This window comes from Kogia breviceps, chromosome 2, assembly GCF_026419965.1.
Source record: "Kogia breviceps isolate mKogBre1 chromosome 2, mKogBre1 haplotype 1, whole genome shotgun sequence".
Lineage (NCBI taxonomy): Eukaryota > Metazoa > Chordata > Mammalia > Artiodactyla > Physeteridae > Kogia > Kogia breviceps.
Genome location: NC_081311.1, coordinates 61376584 through 61403104, shown reverse-complemented (window position 1 = coordinate 61403104; position 26521 = coordinate 61376584). Strand labels below are relative to the sequence as shown.

At 38.6% G+C, this 26521-nt stretch overlaps 1 protein-coding gene across 3 annotated transcripts in view; it reads right to left on the bottom strand.

Annotated features, from left to right (window-relative positions):
* The window catches only part of MICU1 (mitochondrial calcium uptake 1), a 223996-nt gene that overhangs the window by 154664 nt on the left and 42811 nt on the right, over positions 1-26521 (bottom strand). For all 3 annotated transcript variants that reach the window (XM_059054213.2, XM_059054212.2, XM_067025421.1), the window contains exon 4: positions 15089-15251. In XM_059054213.2, the coding sequence (XP_058910196.1) occupies positions 15089-15251 (163 nt within the window). The remainder of the gene's footprint in view (positions 1-15088; positions 15252-26521) is intronic.

The following is a 26521-nucleotide window of genomic DNA, read 5'->3' as shown; positions in this document are numbered from 1 at the left end:
AACAGCCAATAAACATTTGGAGATAAGCCTTACTAGTTACTAATGAAATGCAAAACAAAACCAGATACAATAATTTCCATCAGATTGCTAAAAATTTAAGTCTGATAATACCATGTCTTGGCAGGAATGCAAAGGAGGAAACGCATACATTCTTGGAGAAAATATAAATTATTTTATCAACTCTGGGAATCAACTTGACAATGTTTAGCAAATTTGAAGAGGGTATCCTACGGGCCAGCAAGTCCAAATTCCAGGTATACATGTTGAAAATAACTTTTTGTAAACATGCACCAGGAGACATACAGAAGAATGTTCACTTCAGTATGGTTTACAACAGAAAAAACACTGGCATATTAGATTTTTGTTCTCATATCTTTACTTCCTCCTCCTTGACCTCTGTGGAAAATCCCTTAACTTTGGGCTTAGCCATGTGATTGGCTTTGGCTAATGGCATACTGGCAATTATGACATGACTAGATCCTTAAAATGGACTTCTGATGTTGGCTTGCTTTCTTGCACCTCTGCCAACAGTATGAGAGGATAATATCCCAGATAGCCCTTTGGTTTAAAAAGGATGAGAAACATACAGAACAAACTAACAAATGTGACAAAACCATCAAGCAGAGATGACCTAGCCTAGATTAGCCAGCCCCTAGCCTATCTAAGCAAGGCCAGCTGAGATCAACAGAGCACACCCTTTGTGACCTGCAGATGCATGAGGTAAATAAATGCTTGTGTTTTAAGCCACTGATATTTTATATGGCTGTTTGTTATACAGCAATAGCTGACTGACAAAATTGGAAATGTTCATCTACATGAGCATGGGTAAATTAAATACTGGCATATTTATACAAGTTTAAACAACTGATATACACAACTATATAGCAGTGAAAATAAAAGAACAACAGCTACCTATGTCAACAAACACACACATATAAACATAATATTTAACATATAAAAAAAGCATGGGAAATGTAGCAGCTCAAAAAGGCTGAGTTATGCTACTGTAACAACTTTAAAATCTCAGTGGCTTACAACAAGGAAGGTTTTATATAGTGCTCATGCTACCTATCTATCATACTGGCTACAGCTCTGCTTCACATAGTATTGAATCTGGGATCCAGGCTGACAGGGCAGCAACCACTATGTGGAACATGGCAGAGGTAAAAGAGAACACAGCAAACCACAAACTGACTATTAAAGCTTTTGCTTGAACATAATGTATATAGTTTCTGCTCACATTTCATTGGTCAGAGGAAATCACATGGTTAGGTCAAAACTCAATGCTAGGAGATGAATACAATCATTCCCTAGGAAAGGACAATGGATATACGTGAATGTTATAGTCTTCATCAAGAATGATAAACACCAGGGACTTCCCTGGTGGCACAGTGGTTAAGAATCCACCTGCCAATGCAGGGGACATGGGTTCGAGCCCTGGTCCAGGAAGATCCCACATGCCAGGGGAGCAACTAAGCCCATACACCACAACTACTGAGCCTGTGCTCTAGAACCCATGAGCCACAACTACTGAAGCCCCCGTGCCACAACTACTGAAGCCTGTGTGCCTAGAGCCCATGCTCTGCAACAAGAGAAGCCTGAGCACCACAATGAAAAGTAGCCCCCACTTGCTGCAACTAGAGAAAGCCCACACGGAGCAACAAAGACCCAATGCAGCCCAAAATATAAATAAATAAATAAATAAATAAAAAAGAATGATAAACACCAAATTAAGGACAGTGATGTCAGGAACCAGGGGCAGAGACCCTTATTTCTTACTATAAGAAACCCTTGTTTCTTATTATTCCACATGAAGTCAGCAAATATTTTTCTATAAAAGGCCAGATAGTAAATATTTTAGGCTTTGTGGGCCACTTATAGTCTCTACTGGAACTCCTCAATTCTGCTATCATAGTACAAAAGCTGCCATGGACAATATGGACAATACATAATGAATGAGTGTGCTTGTGTTCCAATAAAACTTTTTATGGACACTGAAATTTGAGTTTCATGTAATTTTCAGGCAGCACAAAATATTCCTCATGTGATTTATTTTTTTTAATATAAAAAATATCCTCTGCTCATGGGCCACACAGAAACAGGGAAATTCATTGTAGCTGACCAACACCTCTATACTCAGCATCACTGCAGGAAATTAAAATAAAGGATACATGCACCCCAATGTTCACTGCAGCACTATTTACAATAGCCAAGACACAGAAATAACCTAAATGTCCAACGATAGATGAGTGGATAAAGAAGATGTGGTACATATATACAATGGAATACTACTCAGCCATAAAAAGGAAAAAATTGGGTCATCCATAGAGATGTGGATGGGTCTAGAGTCTGTCATATAGAGACTGAAGTAAGCCAGAAAAAGAAAAACAAATATCGTGTATTAACATATATATGTGGAATAAAATGGTATAGATGAACCTATTTGTAGGGCAGGAATAGAGACGCAGACGTAGAGAACAGACATGTAGACACGGGGCGAGAAGGGGAGGGTGGAACGAATTGGGAAATTAGGTTTGACATAAATACACTACCATGTGTAAAACAGACAGCTAGTGGGAACCTGCTGTATAGCACAGGGAGCGCAGCTCGGTGCTCTGTAACAACCTAGATGGGTGGGATGGAGGGGGTGGTTGGAGGGAGGTCCAAGTGGGAGGGGATATAGGTATACATATAGGTGATTCACTTCATTGTACAGCAGAAAGTAACACAACATTGTAAAGTAATTTTACTCCAATAAAAAAAAATTTTTTAATAAAATAAAAGTAGAAGACAAGGTTCTTGTATGGAAGGAACTTACCTTGTTGGGGCGAAAACATTAGAACAAAAATGTTTCAAAAATACACTCATTGTATATACTTTCATATGTTTCTTGTTACTTAATAGTGCCCTTTCATTTCAGCTTAAAGAAGTTCCTTTCACATTTCTTGTAAGGCCAGTCTAGTGATGAAAAATTCCTTTAGCTTTTGCTTGTCTGGAAAACTCTCTCTCCTTCAATTCTGAAGGGCAACTTTGCTGGGTAAAGTATTCTTGGCTGGCATTTTTTTCTTTCAGTACTTTGAACATACCATGCCATTCCCTCTGGCTTACAAAGTTTCTGCTGAAAAATCTGCCCATAGTCTTATAGGGGTTCCTTTGTATGTAACAAGTTGTTTGTCTCTTCTTGCTTGCAAGGAGTCTCTCCTTGTCTTTAACTTTTAACACTTTAATTATGTGTCTTGGTGTGGGTCTCTTTGGATTCATCTTTTTTGGAATTTCCTGGGCTCCTGGATCTGGACATCTGTTTCCTTCCCCAGGTTAGGGAAGTTTTCAGACATTAATTCTTCAAGTAATTTTTCTGCCCCTTTCTCTTTTCTCCTTCTGGAACCCCCATAAGGTGACTGTTGGTCTGTTGATATTTTCCCATAAGTCCGTTAAGCTATCTTCATTCTTTTTCATTCTTTTTTTCTTTTTGCTGCTCTGACTGGATAGTTCCACTGTCCTCAAGTTCACTGATCCTTTCTTTCACTTCATCTAGTCTGCTATTGAACCTCTCTACTGTATTTTTCAGTTCAGTTATTGTTTTTCCATTCTGTGGCTTCTATTTGGTACTTTCATGTATTTTCTATCTCTCTGTTGAAATTCTCACTTTATTCATGCATTGTTCCTGTGAGCTTGCTAAGCATTTTTATAACCATTATTTTGAACTCTTTATCAAGTAAGTCACTTATCTCAATTTCATTAAGGTCCATTTTTGAGGTTTTATCTTGTTCTTTTGTTTGGAACATATTCCTCTATTTCTTCACTTTTTGTAACTGAGTTGGTTTTTATGCATTAGATAAAACAGCCACCTCTCCCAGTCTTGAAGGAGTGGCCTCGTGGGGAAGCTGAACCTTATCATTCAACCCTGCCCTAGCTCTTGGTTGTCCCTCAAGCCTCTGTGATTGTCCAAGCAGTCTACTTTATTCTTGGAGGCTCCCAGTAGTTGAGGCTCCTACTTTACTCTTAGAGGCTCCCAGTAGTGCCAAGAGCCATCAGTGTCCCAAAGGGGAGGATCTCAGTCAGCACCTAGATTCAGGCTCACTGGAAGCCAGACCCTCAGGCAACAGTTTTTAAAGTATGCAAATAAACTTCTTTCAGGAGAAGGCTGGGAGATGAGTGTTTGTTTGATTCCTCTACACTGAGCCCTGGGGTGATAGCCAGTTAAAAACTGTTACTTTGTTATCACCTATCGAATCCATGAACACAAGCCCCACTGGTCACCAGAGCCAAGCTATCAAGGGATGTGTCCTCTGGGTGGCAGCCACAAAAGCTGGGGAGCCAGACATGTACACAAGCTCCTTTTTCACAGATACCAGCAACCTGGGTCAGGGCAAAGGGAGGGCACAAAAATGATGCTCACTGGCCTCCCCAGTCTCTGGAGAGGATTGTAGTCAGCCCATAGATATGTGTTTAATTAGAAGCCTGCCCCTCAGGCCACAGCTATAAAGATAAGTTAATAAGCCTCTTTTATAGAACAAATGGGGTATATTTCATGCTGGTTATCTGTGCTGTGCCCTGGGAATGGGATAGCCAGTTAAGAATTGTTTCTCCATTTGTTACAGTCCTATGGGACCTGAGAACATAAGCCCCAATGGCCACCAGAGCCAAGTGATCAAGGGATGTGTCCTGGGCGCCAGCTGCAAAAGTCAGTACACCAGACATGTACACAAATTCCCTTCTGGGAGATACCAGTGACCTCAAGCAGGCAGAAAGAAATGCAAAGATGGCTCCCACTGGCCTCTGCAGTCTTTGGAGAGTATTTCAGCAGGCATTCAGATGTATTTTAAACCAGAAGCCTGCCCCTTAGGCCAAAGGCTCAAGGCAAGCAAATGGGCCTCTTTCACAGAAACACTGGAGGTGTGTTTCAGTCTGCTGTCTCTGTGCTGTGCCCTGGTGGTGGTAGCCAGTTAAGAATGGTTTCTCTGTTACAGAGCCCACCAGCCTGTCTTTGGAGAATATTTCAGTAGGCCCCTAGATATGTGTTAAATTAGATGTCTGCCCCTCAGGCCAATGCTTTAAGATAAGCAAATAGGTCTCTTTCACAGAAAGACTGGGAACTTTTCACTCAGCTGCCTTTGCACTGGGCCCTGTGGGGCAGCCGGGCATGAGTACTCTAAGAAATGCTCCCCAGTTCACTATAGCCTTGTGGGTCTTGTAGATGCAAGCCTCTTTGGCTTTCAAACCTAGATGCTCTGGGGGCTCATCTCTCAGGTGTAGGTCTCAAAAGCTGGCATGCCAGATTGAGTTTCAAACCTCCTGCTCCTCAGGTAGAAGCTCAGGTCTGTGAGTTCCCTCCTGACCACTGGTTACTGTAACAGGGGTAGAGTTTATGGTGAAATTGTGTCTCAGCCTCTTCTATCTGTTTCGGTGTGGGTTTTTTCTCATTTGCCTGATGTGTAGGAGTTGTCCATTTGATGTGTCTGTGGGAGGAGGTGAGTTCAGGATCCTCCTACAACACCACCTTGAACCAAAACCATTGAAAATAATCAAGTGTAAAATTATGTGTCTCAAACTAAAAGTGCTCTAGTAAGAGTATCACTAAGGGCATGACTCTTATCCTAGAGAGAATATGGAGTCCAGGACAAGTAAATCACAGTATGATCTGTGTTTCCCCTTTTCACATCCTTTTTGTCTTCCATGAGACAAAATCAGACCAAGATGAATAAGTCAGCCAGTGGGATATGGTGGAAAGAAAACAGAGATCCTCTTTGCTCTGACGAAAGCTCAAGTATGCTTTGCTCTGACAAAAGCTCAAGTTTTTCTATATAGTACTTTAAAAATTCTCCCCATGCTGCTGCTTCTCCAAGTCATTGGCTAGCTATGAAAACTGGTTAGTACACGCAGCACGACCCAGAGCTTGAAGCAACTGCCTTATCCACTATATCCAGAGACTCTGATGATACTAAGATTGCACAGAAAGGGAGATGAGTTGTATTCCAGTCATACACAATATAAATTCTTTTGGTATTCAGTACAAAATTATTCTTAATCAGCTTGTTACTGAAATTCATCAGCACTCCACTCATTTAAAAACTGCTTAATTTTAGGGCTCTGTGATTATTTTTGAACTGTTCTAAAACTAAAACTTACAAGTTTAGATCTGTTAGGTATCCTGGGATACGGTATGTGTGAAAGACATGACAAAACAAAGTTGAAATATGAGCTACTGGCTAGAGTCCAGCCATCTGATGATAGGAATTCAAATTACAATTTGAATTACAGCCTCACTCCTTTCTTTATTTCAACCCACATTGGAATAATACATATTTTTACTTCTGCTACATCAACATTTGTGGAAATTTGTGTTCATGAGCAAACAAAAATGAAGCCAAATTTTCCATTAAATCTCATTTTAATATACTACAATTTTCCCTCATGATTATTATCTTAAAAGAAAAGCAGGGCTTCCGTGGTGGTGCAGTGGTTGAGAGTCCGCCTGCTGTTGCAGGGGACATGGGTTCGTGCCCCAGTCCGGGAAGATCCCACATGCCGTGGAGTGGCTAGGCCCGTGAGCCATGGCAGCTGAGCCTGTGCGTCTGGAGCCCATGCTCTGCAATGGGAGAGGCCACAACAGTAAGAGGCCCGTGTACTGCAAAAAATTTTAAAAATTTAAAAAAAGAAAAGAAAAGCAATCATTCATTATTCTAGCTTTTTATGAAAACCAGAAATGTGCTTGGCATATTAGACATTTAGTAACTATTCTGTCCACGTGACAGGTCTTTCAATAATGAAAAAAATAAAATTACGAAGTTAAATGCCAAAGTGTGTGTAAGTAATTAGAGTATATAATGATTTCCAAAGGGAAAATTAAAAAAAAACTTCCTTAAATGACCAGATAATCTTCAGTAAATTACCTAAAGTGTTGCTTCATTTTCACTGTCGCACTGGAAGCAAAGTACAGTTTTATTTAAAGTTACTGTTACATATTAGATTTCATCTGGTTTTAGAAATAATTTGACAAGTACAAAATATTTTACCATCATAAAACCCAGGAATATATTTTGCAATCCTTTTTTCTGTCTTACACACAAGTCGTCTTTAATCTTTCCTTCCACATGTCACAAAACAAGGTGCTAAAACTAATTCAAAAGGCTCAAAATCTAAAATTCAATGCAATTAATGGAAACTTTATATACCTTCTTTCTGATTATAAAAGATTTTATACTCTATAAAGGAAGACATTTTTGTCTGTTTTATTCATTCCTGCATGCCCTGCACATAAAATAGTGTCTAACCCATAGCAGAGCTAATTGATCAATACTTGTTGAATGAATGCATGTGAAGTTTATTAGAAAATAAAGGAACAAGAAACATTCAAAGAAGAATAAAATAATTCCTCAAAATTTCAACATTCAGAGAGTTAACATTTTGGTATATTCTCTTTCAGCTGTTTTCTACATATTTTCTACATGGCGGAAATACAAAGTATAGAGGAACATATTAAATAACACCATGGAGATACAATCAGTAAAATCCAAAATGTGGGAAATTCTAGAATATAAATGACTTACATTCTTTCACAAATAAATGATGTACAGTTTGAGCTTCTTAAAAAGTAGAGAGCCAGTGCAGGAGGACCAGGAAAAGTGAAACAGGAAAGGAAGGAAAGCCAGTTCAAGGGTGTGTCACTGAGCTGATTACTGCTGTAGAAAACTAGGGCTCAATACCCCTAGCCCACCCAAGAAACCATGTAGTTTGTATCCTTGACCATCCAAGACAGTGGAGAGGAGAGTATTTATGCACCAAGTCTCAACAAAGAGTAAAGTCCTTTATACCTCTATATGTGTGCATGTACCAACACGGTTGAGCAGGCTCCCGAAGGGGACCCATGCTATAGCAACAGAGATGCTCTACAGCAGAAACAAGAGATACATAGTGTAGCTGAGGGTCTTTCCTGTCAGGCTATATCTCTATCCTGATAAATGCTGCAGCAACAATCTGAGCAAAAGGTAAAAGGTGGGCTGAGAGATGTGAAACAAGGCATAAAACTGGTCTTGCTTAATGGCAAGGAAAAAATGGCAAGAAGAAAAAGAGAGAGAGAAAAACCCATAAAGAAAGACTGAAGAGATATCAAACATAGTGTGTGACCATTTCTGGAGGTTGATTTGAACAAATCAACTGTAAACAATATATTTTAGATAGGGAAATATAAATGATGCCTAGATATTTGCTATTAAGAAATTACTGTAATATTTTAAAATTATTGTTATTACTGGTACTACTGTTTTTTTTTAAAGTACTTATCTTTTGGAGACACATACAGAGGTGTCTCTAAAATTGCTTTAAATTGGCTTTAAAACAATCTGGGGTGAGGAGAGGAAGTAAGAAGGTTATAGATGAAATAAGATTGGCCACGTGTTGATAGCTGTTGAATCTAAGTGACAGGTACATATGGGTTCATTATACTACTCTCTGTACTTTCTATGTTTGAAAATTTCCCTAAGAAAAAAATTTAAATATACGGCAAATTTCCTGAGCCTTTGAAGATTTCATTTTTCCTAGAGATACATGAATGTTAATAAACATGGGCAAAATATTATAAATTCCTTAGTTAGCAAACACCATAACTGTTTCTGGTTCCCCAAGCTCACATTGTTATTTCACATGTCTATTTCTTGTTTTGTTTTTTTTGTTTTTGTTTTTGTGGTATGCGGGCCTCTCACTGTTGTGGCCTCTCCCGTTGCGGAGCTCAGGCTCCGGACGCACAGGCTCAGCGGCCATGGCTCACGGGTCTAGTTGCTCCGTGGCATGTGGGATCTTCCCGGACCGGGGCACGAACCCGCGTCCCCTGCATCGGCAGGCGGGCTCTCAACAACTGTGCCACCAGGGAAGCCCACATGTCTGTATTTCTGACCACACAATTTACTCACTCTGAGTGATGCCTCTGCCCGCTCATGTATACGATGGTAATAATATAGTAATATATCATAATATAATAATAACTATTATTATTCACTGCTCAAAACCCATCTCAAATGCCACCCCCTTTAGGATGCCTTCCTTATAGCACAGTTTCTTTTTCATAGACTACTACTGTAACATATATGATAGATTCTCACTAATTGTGAGAGTTATGTTCTATAAAGTTGCCATGAACAAAGAATCAGTGAATACTGACCTATTACTCCTAGCGGAAATACAGGGTTAGGTTCCTATGATCCTCTGGTTACAAGTTTTTTTAAAAACCAATCAATCCATAACCTGATTTTATGTGTATTTTTTAGAGACACCTTTTTCCCTCTCCTCTCCTTCCATACATATTTGATATATCTATATATATATTTGATTTATTCTTTCTCTCTATATATCCTTGATTAATGAACAATGAACTCATGGCCAACTCAAGCCTGAAGAAAGCTTATCTCACACACATATTTTCTCCTTAAGGCATATTACAGCCTTCTTACGTTTAAGAACACTAGACAGCACGTCAATACTACATGGGGCAGAGGGAAGAGGGACAGCAATCACCCAAATAAAGCACAAAAATTCTAAAAACATGGGACTAAATAAACAAAGCAAAGGACACATATGAAAGCTGAAACAAAAACGCAGAGCATTACTTTGTGTGACCTCAGCTGGGAACATGTACACACGGTGACTCAAGTTTTTTGCTGCACTGCGCATAACCACAGATGACTGCAAAAGCACCACTAAGTACTGATTATGGGGTTACAAGCAAGTTTTAGTGAGCACGCAAATTTGCAAATACAAAATTTGCAAATAATGAGAACTGACTATATATTCTTTATTCCCTTTTTAAATTGAGGTGAAATTCAAATAACATAAAATAACCATTTTAAAGGTGTCCAGGTCAGTGGCATTTAGTACACTCATAGTGTTGCATAACTACCACCTCTACCTAGTTCCAAAATATTTTCATCACTCTAAAACAAAAACAAAAAAAACCCATCTTGTACCCATTAAGCAGTCAGTCCTTATTCCCACAACCCAGCTGCTGGCAACCAACAACGTGCTTTCTGTCTCTATGGATTTATCTAGATATTTCATACAAATGAAATCATATACCAATATAAAATAAAAATAAAGAAATCATATGATATGTGGCCTTTTGTGTCTGGTTCAGGGTTCATCCACATTTGAATAATATTCCACTGTATGTATGTATCACAATTTGTTTATCCATTCATCTGTTAAAGGACATTTAGGATGTTTCTACTTTTTGTGTATTGTGAACAGTGCTACTATGAACATTCATATACAAGGACTTATTTGAATACCTGTTTTAAATTCTTTTGGGTTTACACTAGTAGTGCAATTGTTGAGTCATATGGTAATTTTTTACTTATATTTCTGAGAAATTGTTTTTCATAGTGGCTGCACCATTTTACATTCTCACCAGCAACATATGAGGGCTTCAATTTCTCCACATCTTCACCAACACTTGTTTGCGTTTAAATTAGAGCCAACCTGTGAGATGGTATATCGTGGTTTTGATTTGGTTTCTCTCGTGACTAATGACATTAAGTATCTTTTCATCTGCTTGTTGGTTATTTGTATATCTTATTTGGAGAAATGTTTATTCAAGTCCTTTGCCCATTTGTTAATGGGGCTGAGTTGTTAGAGTTCTTTTTCACTTCTGGCAGTTTGTGTATTACTAGGAATTTGTTTCATCTAGGTAATCCAATTTGTTGGAATATAATTATTCACAGTATTCTTTTATAATCCTTTTTATTTCTGTAAAGTAGGTAGTAATGTCCCCACCTTCATTTCTTACTTTAGTTATTGGCTTCTTTTCTCTTTTTTTCTTAGTCAGTCTACCTAAATGCTTCTCAATTTTGTTGATCTTTTCAGAGGACCAACTTTTTGTTTCATTGATTCTATTGTTTTCCATTCTCCATTTCATTTAACTCTGCAATAACTTTCATTATTTCCTTATTTCAGCTATCTTCAGGTTTTGTTTGCTCTTTTTTTTTTAAGTTCCATAAGGTGTAAAGTTAGGAAAGTGATTTGAGAACTTTCTTCTTTTTATTTTATTTATTTTTTAATTAATTTATTACTTTATTTATTTACTTTTGGCTGTGTTGGGTCTTCGTTGCGGTGCACGGGCTTCTCATTGTGGTGCCTTCTCTCATTGCAGAGTACAGGCTCTAGGCGTGTGGGCTTCAGTAGTTGTGGCGTGGGGGCTCAGTAGTTGTGGCTCATGGGCTCTAGAGTGCAGGCTCAGTAGTTGTGGCACATGGGCTTAGTTGCTCCATGGCATGTGGGATCTTCCCAGACCAGGGTTCGAACCCATGTCCCCTGCATTGGCAGGCAGATTCTTAACCACTGCACCACCAGGGAAGCCCTATTCTTTTTAAATGTAGGTGTTTACAGATATAAGTTTCCCTCTGACCACTGCTTTTGCAGCATCACATCAGTTTTGTTAAGTTCTGTTTTCTTTTTCATTCATCTCAAAGTAATTTTTAATTTCTCTTGTGATTTCTTCTTTGAGCCATTGGTTGTTTAAGAATGTATTGTTTAATTTTCACATAGTCATAAATTTCTATTTTTCCTTCTGTTATTGATGGATAGTTTCATTCTGTTGTGATCAGAAAAGATATTTTCTATGATTTTAATCTTTTAAAATTTATTAAGATTTGTTTTATAGCCTAACATATGGTCTATCTGTCTATTCCGGAAAATATTTGATGTGTGCTTGAGAAGAAATGTATTCTAATGCTCGAGTAGAGTGTTCTATGCATGTCTATTAGGTTTAGTTGGTTTACAGTGTTGAGTCTTCTATTTCTTTAAAGACCTTCTGTCTAAATGTTCTATTCATTACTGAAAAAGGGTTATGAAGTCTCCAACCATTATTGTAGAACTATATCTCCCTTCAATTCTGTCAGTCTTTAACATATTTTGGGGTCTTTCATTTGGTGGGTATATATATTTAGAATTGTTATAACTACTTAATGAACTGACCCTTTTATCAATACACAATGTCCTTCTTTGTCTCTTGCAACAATTTCTTACTTAAAGTCTATTTTGTCTGATATAAGTATAGTCACCTCAACTCTCTTTTGGTTACTGTTTGTACCCTTCATTTCCAACCTATTTGTACTCTTTCATTTTCAAACTATTTGTACTCTTTCATTTTCAACCTATTTGTGTCTTGGATCTAAAGTGAGTTTCCTGTAGACAATATACAGTTAGATCATATTTTTTTCTCCTGTCAATCTCTTTTGACTGGTGAGTATACTTTTATATTTAAAGTGATTAAGGATAAGAAAGCACTTGCTACTTCCATCTTGTTATCTGTTTTCTTTATGTCATATCTCTTTTTGTCCCTCGATTCCTCCAATCTTGCCTCTTTTGTGTTTGATTTTTTTTCTAGTATACTATTTCTATTCCCTCCTCAATTCCTTTTCTGTATATTATTTAGTTATTTTCTTAGTGGTTAACCTGAGGAATACAATTAACATCTTAAATTGAAAATAATCTAGTTTGAATCAACATTAACATATTTAAATTGTTGTTTTACAAATTTGTCTTTAAACCATACAGGAAAAAAAAGGTTGTTAAAAACCAAAAATAAAACAATACTGTTATCTCCCTATGTAGTTACCTTTACTGGTCTGTATCATTTAAAATTTTTCTTTGTATGACTCTGGTTACCATCCAGTATACTTTCATTTCAGCCTAAAGGATTTCATTTAGCATTTCTTATAGGGAATGTCTACTAGCAACAAACTTCCTCCACTTCCGATTATATAGAAATGTCTTCATTTCTTCTTCTGGGACTCCTAATATGCATATGTTGGGACACTTGATATTGTCCCACAAGTATCTTAGGCTCTATTCATTTTTATTCATTCTTCTTGCTCTGCTCCTCAGACTGGACATCAATTGACCTATCTCCAAGTTTCTGGTCCTTTTATCTTTCTGCTCAAATCTGTGTTGAACTCTTTCAGTAAATTTTTCATTTTATCTACTTTACTTTTCAGCTCAATAATTTCTACTTGATTCTTTTTGACAGTTTCTATTTCTTTATGGGTATTCTCTATTTATTAATACATAATATTCCCTATTTCCTACAGTTCTTTGTCTATGGTTTCCTTTAGCTCTTTGAACATATTTAAGATAGTTGATGTAAAGTCTCTGTCTAGTGAGTGCAACGCCTGGGTTTCCTCAGGAATGGTTTGTCAATTTCTTTCTTTTTTTTTTCCTATTAATGGATCATACATTCCTGATTATTGTTGATATGCCACGCAATTTTTTAAACTGAAAATTAGATATTTTGAATATTGCAATGTGGTAATTCTGGAAATCATATTCTCCCTTCTTCCCAGGGTTTGACATGGTAACCTGCTGAGGACCACAGTCATCAATTTGTTTAGTGATTTTTCCAAACTATTTTTGCAAAGATTATATTCCTCATTACGTGTCATCATTGAAGTTTCTGCTCTATTATGTAAGCAGCCATCAAGTGACCTCAGAGATTTCCTTAAATGTTAGAGGCAAAAAGAATGAAAAAACAAAACAAAACAGAACCCAGCTCTCCTAGTGTTTGTAGATTGGCTCTGAGCTAGGGCCTTCTTTTGATGTTTAGCTAGATTCTCCTACAACTCCACCTTAACTTTCACTTCCTTCTTTTTTTTTTTTTTTTTTTTGTTGCGGTACACGGGCCTCTCACCGCCATGGTCTCTCCCGTTGCGGAGCACAGGCTCTGGATGCGCAGGCTCAGCAGCCATGGCTCATGGGCCCAGCCGCTCCGCAGCATGTGGGACACTCCCGGACCAGGACGTGAACCCACATGCCCTGCATCAGCAGGCGGACTCTCAACCACTGCACCACCAGGGAAGCCCTCATCTCCTTCTTGCATGGAGCACAACTATACAAGCCCACTCAAGTCTTTTCCAAGTATGTGTCTGGCCTGAGCATCACCTTGGATTCCCCAGGCAGTAGCCCTTCAAAGCTCTTATTCCCTGAAATGTCTTTATCCTCAGCCTCCTCCTTCAGAGGCTTTTCAGTCTGTCTGCTGCTGGTCCCATCTGTCCTCTCTTGGCCCAATGGCTACAGGTGGTATATGCCTTTAAATTTTTTCAGTAGATGACACCTGGAAAGGTACTTTAGCTTGAGGTGGGTGAAACAAAAGGCAAGTCTTTGTGCTGGTAGCTCAGGAAACTACCAGATGAGTCAAAATGCACAACCACTTTTTTTGGATAAATAGTCTATACTGCCTCCCAGCGATCTCCCCATCACTAGTAAGCCAAACTAGGAATGGAGGCTGTCATTCTTATGGCTGCTGCTAAGCTGGGAAACAGGGCATGGTAGGCAGGTAAGCAAAAGGCCACGACACTTTTTTTCCAAAATTTAACAGCTTCTTTCTTCATTAAGCAGTACCCTGGTTGCTATAACTTTTTTATTAGATTCCAGTGATCCAAAAAAAGTTGATTCCATCCATTTTGGGCAGCATAACGATTGCTTCAATGAAAGAATTGATTCTTGAAGCTCCCTACTCTGTCATTTTTTCCACCATGTCTCCCATATACATTTGTAAGTAATTACCTTTAACTTATAATATTAAGCCCTTTATTTTCTTTCCTCACAACTTGTTTGTTTGGCCATTTCCTCTAAATGAGACATCCTTTCCTCTATTCTTTGTTTGTCTAACTTTTATTCAAACTTAGATGTATTCTCTAGAACCATTCTCTAAACTTCCAGACTGAGTTAAGTGTCCCTTCTTTATACTGCCATAGCACCTGTTCTGTAACAAATCACCACATTCCTGAAATTACCTGTTACTGTCTCTGTCTATCCCACCAAAGAGTAACTTGACAGCAGTCATATCTGTAATCCATTGCCTTCAGGAACAGTCTAATTACAAGTAATGACTCTCAGCCAGAGGTATATAATCTCCTTAGCACTTTAGATTATAGGTTCCTCTTCTCTACTCCTAAAGCCTAGCATAATGCCTAGCATTCAGTAGCTACACAGTGAATATAATTATTACATGGACTTACACAGTTTAGGCAGTACATAGAGAAATGAAGAAGCATATCAAGAAATAAATATCACAATCTTATTTTTCACTTCAGCAACTTACGTTCTGGTTGTTTTTCATTGGGTGTTATGGATCTCACAAAATCTTGTGGTGTCATAAACACTTCAGATTCACCATGCTCACTGATTACTTTCAAGGTGGCAAAATATCGGAAGATTTTGTCTGGTGTGGAATATGCGCGAATCCTATTCTCATATTCCATCACCTAAAATTGGAAATTCAGAGAGTGTTACTGTATTAAGCATCTCATTTTCATATATATTCTCTTATTTGGGGGGCAATTTTATATCATTTTTTTCTCTAACTGGATATTTTATATTAGAAATTACTTGCATCTCAAAAACTTGTGATATACGATTCATACTCCAGTTGAGGCAATGCTTGTATAAGTTTTCTTCAGAATTTTGAATATTTTCTAATTTCTTAAATCACTAAAAGCTAGCAAAATTGAAAAATGTCATAAAATAATTCAAAATGTCTCAGTAAAAGAGAATAATACCATATATATGGGAGCCTATCATTTTTTAAATACCTACCAAGTTTTTAAAAAGGGACTGATTTTACAGTTTTTACTTCCATGCAATTTCTTGAATTCAAAAACAAAACAGACGTGGGACTTCACAGGTCTGAATAGCTAAGAGTCCTTCAAACAGAAAGTACATTACACAATAGCACAAAAAAATAAAATTACATATCATGGAAACTCAATTATTAACAGGTCTGAAGCAATAAGACTTTTACTTTTGATTAAAAAATTAGACTTCCAGGGACTTCCCTGGTGGCACAATGGATAAGACTGCAATCCCAATGCAGGGGGTGCAGTTTCGATCCCTGGTCAGGGAATTAGATCCCACATGCATGCTGCAACTAAGAGTTCACATGCCACAACTAAAGAGTCCGTGTGCCACGATTAAAGAGTGGGCAAGCTGCAACTAAGGAGCCCACCTGCTGCAACTAGGGAGCCAGTGAGCTGCAACTAAGGAGACTGCCTGCCATAACTAAGACGCAGAGTGACCTAATTAATTAGTTAATTAATTTAAAAATGTAAACTTCCAGAGAACATTTAAATATGGCATATTTAGAAAAGAGTAGACTTGGGAAGAACACAAGCAAATATTTGAATAGGAACAAAATTATATATGGTATTTATTTATTTAAAAGATTATAATGTTAATATAAAAGCCTGTTTCCTTATCCAGCAACCAAGCCCCCATTCTGTACACGAAACATACAAAATACTGTATCTTCTGCATAATATTCTTCTACAGCCTACAGTACTTTGGTGAAAAGATGTCTCTCATACCTGAATTTTATATGTTGAGTTAACCAACATTAAATAGTACCTTATAAATAACTGGCTAGAAAATGTGTCAAGGCAATACGATCTAAAAACCCAGTGAATTCAATGTCTATAAAGCAATGCACTATATTTAAAAAAACATTATTAATGTTTTAATTTACCTTATTAACACAGCTATTAGTGTAACTGTCATTTCTGGCTAGATGGTCACTATGAGGTCATTGATGGCAGCTGCTTAAAAATGGTCTCAATTCCACTAGGAGATGTGCTTTCAACCACTAAGAAAGGAATGCTAATTTGTAACTATACATGACAGGAACCTTTCTAATGCTAATTTGCATTAAAGTCTGAATACTGATTTCAGAAAACTTTTCAATAGATTTAGTATGTGGCAAACACACTAAGCAGTCCCTTGGCACAGCAGTCCCCAATCTTTTTGGCACCAGGGACCGCTTTTGTGGAAGACACAAAAAGCTAGGGGGGGGGAGATGGTTCAGGTGGTAATGAGAGCTGTGGGGGGGATGGTTAAGGCGATAATGCAAACGACAAGGAGTGGCAGATGAAGCTTCACTCACTTCGCCTGCTGCTCACCTCTTGCTGTGAGGCCTGGTTCCTAACAGGCCATGGACTAGTACCAGTCCATGGCCCCTGGGTTGGGGATCCCTCCCTTAGCAGTCTTTCAACCCCTTAGCAGCCTTAATACTTAGCTACGAGTCTTAAATCAAAGGCATTTTATATTTAACTACAACTATCTGTTGGGTCATACCAGCTATAGAACAAAAAATAATCAGTTTACAATATTTAGGGTATGGGCTACAGCTACTGCCAAAGATGGCTTTGTAAACTAAAAAGTCAATCATATATAAGATAAAGATAGAAAAATAATAAGAGTCAATGATTTACATACTGAAAATCAGATCCTTGATTGTTACCAAAAAAAAATATGCTGCTGAATATCATTAATAGTTTTAGTTTGAAATAATAGGTCAAGGAGATAGACCTTCTCCATTCCTGCACTGGTAGAGTTTAGTATAGATATACTGTATAGTATATTTTTGCTTTTTTTCACTTAGGAATGTATCTTAAAGACCATATCACACAATGTGATATGGAGCTGCCTCCTTTTAAGTAGTCATGTTAAAAGAACATTAACAACTACTATATAAAGGGTTTAAAGTATAGCATCCAAGATAACAAAGACTTGGAAGCTAAGATATATAGAAAGCTGTTGAAGAATTTTGGAACATTGAGCCTGGTGAAAAGATTTACTAAGGAAATTATAATAGTTACATTCAATCATCTACTTAAAACATTCTGAGTTTCATGATGTTAAGACAGCTGTCTTCACTAAAACAGCCAGACTTACTTGTATCAAAATTCAGCATTATATTTCCGATATGAAATGCACAAGAGTAGCCAAATAGTAGCTGCAACCAACTACTCTGAGAAATGGCAGGGTGGACAGGCTGGGTGGATAGGCCAGGTGGCTGGCACTTCCCAGATCCATGCCTTCAGCCAGCCAGCCAAAACCCCCTCCCCACACCCCCACCCTGTGCCTAGTGACCCTACCCTAATGCCACGCAATCCAGCTGGGCGCACACTAACTGCCCTGGGCATTTTACTGCATCCAAGACCCTTGCTTCTACCCACAGCTGGAGCTCCAGAGACAAGGGTCCTGATCTACCCCCACTCTGAGTCTGCTTGGATGGAGCCTCTCCCAACCCCCATTTTTCATCAGTTTCCCCTGATGGCTTAGGGGGCTCATGTGAAGGGAAGTCAGCACTGAGATGCAGCCTCTGTTTCTGGAGCCTCTTGGAAAGCTCAGAAGATCCTGGAAAGGGCCCAGACCAACTTGGATGAAAGAACCCCCAATGCATCCCCACCCCCAATCCATCCCCCAATCCATTTGTGCCTGGGAGAAATAGGTCCCTCTCAGCTCTACACTTCACAGCCCTGACAACTACAACCCCTGGAAAAAAAGTAAAGAACCAACGTCAAGATGAAAGCAGCCAACATGTGGCTTCCAAGGTCAATTCTACTCAGGGCCATTCCAGCCTGCAAAAAAGGGAGAAAGGGCATTGAAAACACCTTGTGGGAGACTTTGTGTGCCAGGTCTTGAAGTGGCTAACATCACTTCCATTCAGTGGAAAGGTAGCAAACTAGTAATATCCATTAAAAAAGATAAAGTAAAAAATCAGGGCTCAGGATCACCTTTAGAAATCTGAAATGGCATGATGTTAACTGACCTAGGGTATACCATGAGCAAAATTTTGTAACCAAAACATGTTATGTTAGAAGAATGCAATGGAAAGAGCAAGGAGGTTTAGAGTTACACAGACATATTTGATTCCTTCTATTATAAGTAACCAGCTATACTACTTTAGACAAGTTAGTTGCTTCAAGCATTAAGTATATATGTAAGTATGTGTGCATACATGTATATGTGTGTATATACACACAAATATGCACAAACATACACACATTTACATGTGTACATATGTATGTACATATACGATGCCTGGAAAACAGAAAATGCTCAATAAATGTTACTTTCCTTCTGTTTTTCATTTGTTCTGTTATGTGTGTAATAAGTAAACTTACTTGGGTTTTCTAGTCACCTAAGTTCCTAAGGATTTTGTTTGGTATATAGAGCATATTTTATGTCTTGTATTATTCATGTTTACCTATCAATCAATTTATAAGTATTTACAATTGTACTGAACCAAATAATTTGGCTTCTTAATATGAAGATGCCGTTCCAAATCCAAAATAGCGACATCAGAAGCTTTTGAACTCCCCATCTCCCAGGGATGCACCAAATGTACAGCTATACATGGAGTATTTCCCTCTGAAAGAAATCCAGAAACTAGCTGAACAATGCCTATACATTGGGTTAACAAGAAAGTATCGACATCAAAACTGGTAGGAAAGACTGAGACACAGTTTTGCCATAAATACCACCTCTAGCACGGTGCCATACAAATGGGAGAGAACTCTCAACCTCCAGCTTCTCCCCGAGCAGTAAAGGGGTTAGATGTCACATCTAGCACCCCAACTTGTAAGTCTCCCACTTGAAGCATGGGCCCGCAAAACAACTACTACAAAAGCCAATGGGACTTGCATCCATGAGACCCACAAGACTACAGAAAACAAAGAAACAGTTTTTAACAGGCTCTGGAGAACTCAGAGTATCTGTTACCTCAGGGATCAGTGCAGAGGAAGAAGGCAAAAAACACCCACCTCCCAGTGTTCCCTTGAAAAAGGTCTATTTGCATTTATTAAAAGCTGCTGCCAGAAGGTCAGGCTTCTAATTTAGTACACATCTAAGGGCTGGCTGACATCCTCCATGGGGACTGGGGAAGAGAGTGGATGCCTCATCCAACTTCTCCATCTAGCCTACTCCAAATCGCTAGGATCTCCCTGGAAGGAGCTTGTACACACGTCTGCACTTCAGCATTATTAGCTGACATCTGAGGTATAAGTCCCTGAATCACCTGGCTCTGCAAGTCAACAGGGCTTGCATTCCTGAGTCCCACAGGTCTGTAGCAAAAAAAAAGAAGCAGATTGTAATGGGTGCAGGAGCACAACCCTATGGCTATACACCTGGGCCAAGCTCAGGGAAAGCACACAAAATCCCCATCTCCCAGTTTCTCCCTGGAAGGGGCTTAACTAGTTAGTTTCCAAGATGTTGCCTGAAAAGCTAGCTTCCAATCAACATGCATCTAAGTGCTGACTGTGATCCTCTGTTTTGGGACACTGACAAGTCTTGGCACACCCTCAAGTACAGGGAGGCACCAGAAACAAAGAAGGCAACTTGGACAATCAACAAGGTTTTAGAAACAATCAAGAGCTTGGGCCAGGCTGATTGGCAAGGTTCATCTCCTACATGAGACCATTCTGCCTAGACAGGGAGAGATGGCTGTTTCAGCTAAGGACTAGAAACCAACACAGAAAGTCTAGGAAAATAAGGAAACAGACAAATGTTCCCCCAAAAGAACAAGTTAAAACTCCAGAAACAGACCTTAATGAAACAAAGGTGATTTCCATGATCTAGAGTTCAAAATAACACTTTTAAAAAGATGCTCACCAAGGTCAGAAGAACAATGCATGAACAAAAAAAGAATTAAAACACAGAGACAGGGACTTCCCTGGTGGTGCAGTGGTTAAGAATCTGCCTGCCAATGCAGGGGGACACAGGTTCGATTCCCGGTCCATGCAGATCCCATATGCCGCGGAGCAACTAAGCCCATCCGCCACAACTAATAAGCCTCCGCTCTAGAGACTGCAAGACACAACTACTGAGCCCATGTGCCACAACTACTGAAGCCTGCATGCCTAGAGCCCATGCTCCACAACAAGAGAAGCCATCGCAGTGAGAAGCCCACGCACCACAACAAAGAGTAGCTCCCGCTCACCACAACTAGAGAAAGCCCACATGCAGCAACAAAGACCCAATGCAGCCAAAAATAATAAATGAATTTATTAAAAAACAAACAAAAAACCCCACAGAGATAGAAATGTACCAAACAGAAATCACAGAACTAAAGAATACAATAATTGAACTGAATAATTCAATAGAAGGGTTCAACAGCAGACTACATCACATAGAAGAAAGAATAAGTGAACTCAAATAGTGGAACTCATACAGAGGAGCCAAAAGAATAGAGAATGAAAGAGAATAAAAATATCTTAAGGGACATATGGAATACCATCAAGTGAACCAAAATGCACATTAAAGGGGTCCTAGAAATAGAAAGAACAAGAAAAAGGGGGCAGAGTGGGAGAGGGTTGGATTGGGAATTGGGGATTAGCAGATGCAAACTGGTAATATATAGAATGAATAAAACACAAGGTTCTACTATATAGCACAGGGAACTATATTCAATATCCTGTGATAAACCATAATAGAAAAGAATTTGAAAAAGAATATATATATGTGTGTGTGTGTATAAATGAGTCACTTTGCTATACAGCAGTAATTAACATAACATTGTAATTCAACTATACTTCATTTTATTTATTTATTTATTTATTTTGCGGTACGCAGGCCTCTCACTGTTGTGGCCTCTCCCGTTGCAGAGCACAGGCTCCGGACACGCAGGCTCAGCGGCCATGGCTCACGGGCCCAGCCGCTCTGCGGCATGTGGGATATTCTCAGACCAGGGCACGAACCCATGTCCCCTGCATCGGCAGGCAGACTCTCAACGACTGCACCACCAGGGAAGTCCATCGACTATACTTCAATTTAAAAAATGAATTAAAAAGAAAAAGGGGGCAGAAAACTTATTCAATGAAATAATGATGAAAACATCCCTAATATGGGGAAAGAAACAGACATCCAGATCCAGGAAGCCTATAGAGTTCTAAACAAGATGAATAAAAAAAAAAAAAACACACTGTCAAAGTTGAAGGCAAGGAGAGAATCATAAAAGCAAGAGAAAAGCAACTTGTTATATTCAAAGGAAACTCCCATAATACTATCACCAAATTTTTTCAGCAGAAACTTTGCAGCCAGAAGGGAAGGGGATGATATATTCAAAGTGCTGAAAGAAGAAAACTAACAACCATGAAAACTCTACCTGGCAAAGTTATGATTCGGCATTGAAAAAGAAATAAAGACTTTTCCAGGTAAGCAAAAGCTGAGGGAGCTGCATCAGCACTAGACCAATCTTACAAGAAACGTTAAAGAGCTAATTAATTCCTCAAACTGAAACAAAAATGTAATCATTATTAACAGGAAAACATATCAAGATATAAAACTCACTGGTAAACGTAAATATATTCAGAATGCTCTAATTTTTAATAGTAGTGGGTAAATCATTTCTAATTCTAATATGAAAGGTAAAAGGAAAAGGTATTAAAATAATTACAATAATTTTTAAATGGATATACAATAAAAAATATATAAATTGTGATATGAAAAACATAAAATATGGGGGGAGTATATAAATATAGAGTTTTTGTATATGTTGTAAGTTATCAGCTTGAAATACACTGTTACAAATATAAGGTGTCTTATGTAAACCCCATGGTACACACAAAGCAAAAGCCTATACTAGAAACACAAAAGACGAAAAGAAACCTAAGCATATCATTGCAAAAAATCATCAAATCACCAAAGAAGAGAATAACAGAGGAATAAAAGGACAGAAGAATTAGAAAACACCAAGAAAACACATAACAAAATAGCAATCATAAGTCCATATTCATCAACAATTACCTTAAATGTAAATGGACTAAACTCTAAAATCAAAGACACAGAGTGGCTAAATGAATTTTTAAAAATCCAACTATATGCTGCCTACAAGAGACTCACTTCAGGGCTTCCCTAATGGCGCAGTGGTTGAGAGTCTGCCTGCCGATGCAGAGGACATGGGTTTGTGCCCCGGTCCAGGAAGATCCCACATGCCACGGAGCGGCTGGGCCTGTGAGCCATAGCCACTGAGCCTGCACATCCGGAGCCTGTACTCCACAATGGGAGAGGCCACAAGAGTGAGACGCCCGTGTACCGCAAAAAAAAAAAAAAAAGAGAGAGACTCACTTCAGCTTTAAGGACACACCCAGACTGGACGGAAATAATGGAAAAAGATATTCCATGAAAACAGAAGCCAAAAGAAATCAGGGATAGATAAATTTATATCAGAAAAAATAACTTTAAGCCAAAGACTGTAACAAGAGACAAAAAAGAGAATAATATAACTATACAAGATCAATTCATAAGGAGGATAAAATATTTGTAAACAGTTTTATACCCAACATGAGAGAACCTAAATTTATAAAGCAAATATTAATAGAACTAAAGGGAGAAAAAGAGAGCAATATAATAATAGTAGGGAATTTTGATACCCCGTTTTGAACAACTGATCATCTGAATAGAAAATAAATGAGGAAACATTGGACTTGAACTACATATTAGACCAGATGAAAGTGAAGACATTTACAGAAAATTCCATTCAAAAGCAGCAGAATACACATTATTCTCAAGTGCACATGGGACCCTCTCCAGCAGAGATCACATGTTAGGTCATAAGACAAGGCTTTATAAATTTAAGAAGACTGAAATCATATCAAGTATCTTTTTTGACCATAATGGTATGCAACTAAAGTTCAACTGAAAAAGGAGAAAACTAGAAAATTCAAAAATATGTGCAGATTAAACAAGACATTCGGGCTTCCCTGGTGGCGCAGTGGTTGAGAGTCCGCCTGCCGATGCAGGGGATACGGGTTCATGCCCCAGTCCAGGAAGATCCCACGTGCCACGGAGTGGCTGGGCCCGTAAGCCATGGCCACTGAGCCTGCGCATCCGGAGCCTGTGCTCCGCAACAGGAGAGGCCACAACAGTGAGAGGCCCGTGTACCGCAAAACAAACAAACAAACAAACAAACAAAACAAAAAACAAGACATTCCTTAAAAACCAGTGGGTTGAGGAAGAAATGAAAACAAATCAAAAAGTATCTTGAGGGCTTCCCTGGTGGCATGGTGGTTGAGAGTCTGCCTGCCAATGCAGGGGACATGGGTTCATGCCCCGGTCTGTGAAGATCCCACATGCCGCGGAGCAGCTGGGCCCATGAGCCATGGCTGCTAAGCCTGAGCATCCGGAGCCTGTGCTCTGTGACAGGAGAGGCCACAACAGTGAGAGGCCCACGTACTGCAAAAAAAAAAAAAAAAAAAAAGAGTATCTTGAGAGGAATGAAAGTGGAAACACAAAATATCAAAGGATGGGATGCAGCAAAAGCAGTTCTAAAAGGAAATTCGTAGCAATAAATGCCTGCATTAAGAAAGAAGATTATTGGATTGGAAGAATCAATATTGTCAAAATGCCTATACTACCCAAGGCAACGTACAGATTCAATGCAATCCCTATCAAATTACCAATGGCATTTTTCACAGAACTACTACAAAAAATTTTTACATTTATATGGAGACACAAAAGACCTGTGTGGAGACACAAAAGACGGAGCTGGAGGAATCAGGCTCCCTAACTTCAGGCTATACTACAAAGCTACAGTACTCAAAACAGTGTGGTACTGGCACAAAAACAGAAATATAGATCAATGGAACAGGATAGAAAACCCAGAAATAAACCCACACACCTATGGTCAATTAATCTATGACAAAGGAGGCAAGAATATACAATTGAGAAAAAACAGTCTCTTCAATAAATAGTGCTGGGAAAACTGTACAGCTACATGTAAAAGAATGAAATTAGAACATTCTCTAACACCATACACGAAAACAAACTTAAAATGGATTCAAGAGCTAAATGTAACACTGGACACTATAAAACTCTTAGAGGAAACATGGGCAGAACACTCTTTGACATAAATTGCAGCAATATCTTTTTGATCCACCTCCTACAATAATCAAAATAAAAACAAAAATAAACAAATGGGACCTAGTTAAACTTAAAAGCTTCTGCACAACAAAGGAAACCATAAACAAAACAAAAAGAAAACCCACAGAATGGAAGAAAATATTTGCAAACAAAGCGACCAACAGGAGATTAATCTCCAAAATATACAAAGAGATCATTCAGCTGTCAAAAAAACAAACAGGGAATTCCCTGGTGGTCCAGTGGTCAGAACTCCACACTTTCACTGCCAAGGGCACAGTTTCAATCCCTGATCAGGTAACTAAGATCCCACAAGCTGCATGGCATGGAGAAAAAAAAAAATCGAAAAATCGGTGGAAGATCTAAATAGACATTTCTCCAAAGAAGACATACAGATGGCCAAAAAGCACATGAAAAGATGCTCAACATCACAATTATCAGAGAACCGCAAATCAAAACTACAATGAGGACCTCATACCAGTCAGAATGGCCATCATCAAAAAGTCCACAAACAATAAATGCTGGAGAGGGTGTGGAGAAAAGGGAACCCTACTACGCTATTGGTGGGAATATAAATTAGTACAGCCACTATGGAGAACAGTATGGAAGTTCCTTAAAAAACTAAAAACAGAGCTACCATATGATCCAGTAATCCCACTCCTGGGCATATATCTGGAGAAAAACATGGTTTGAAAGAATACAAGCACCCCAATGTTCACTGCAGAGCTGTTTACAATAGCCAAGATATGGAAGCAACCTAAATGTCTGTCAACAGATGAATGGATAAAGAAGATGTGGCACATATACACAAGGGAATATTACTCAGCCATGAAAAAGAATGAAATAATGACACTGGCAGCAACATGGATGGATGTGGAGATTATCATACTAAGTGAAGTAAGTCAGACAGAGAAAGACAAATATCATTGATATTGCTTATATGTGAAATCTAAAAAAAAAAAAAATGACACAAATGAACTTATTTACAAAACAGATTCATAGACTTAGAGAACAAACTTACGGTTACCAGCAGGGAAGGGTTGGGGGGAGGGAGAGACTGGGAGTTTGGAATTGACATGTACACACTGCTATATTTAAAAGAGATAACCAACAGGGACCTACTGTATAGCATAGGGAACTCTTCTCAATATTCTGTACTAACCTAAATGGGAAAAGAATTTGAAAAAGAGTAGATACTTGTATATGTATAACTGAATCACTTTGCTGTACACCTGAAAGTAACACAACATTGTTAATCAACTATACTCCAATACAAAATAAAATTGTTTTTAAAAAGATAAGAGATAACAAGTGTTGGTGAGGGTATGGAGAAAAGGGAACACTTTTGCACTGCTGGTGGGAACATAAATTGATTCAGTCACTATGGAAAACAGTAAGAAGGTTCCTCAAGAAATTTAAAAATAGAACTTACAGGCTTCCCTGGTGGCGCAGTGGTTGAGAATGCGCCTGCCAATGCAGGAGACACAGGTTTGAGCCCTGGTCCAGGAAGATTCCACATTCTGCGGAGCAACTAAGCCTGTGTGCCACAACTACTGAGCCTGTGCTCTAGAACCCATGCTCTAGAGCCCGCGAGCCACAAATACTGAAGCCCACATGCCTAGAGACCGTGCTCTGCAACAAGAGAAGCCACCACAATGAGAAGCCCACGCACCACAATGAGAAGCCCACGCACCGCAATGAAGACCCAACACAGCCAAAAATAAATAAAATAAATAAATTTATAAATTAAAAAAAATAGAACCATATGACCCAATAATCCAGCTTCTGGGTATATATCCAAAGGAAATGAAATCAGCATCTCAAAGAGAAATCTGTACTCCAT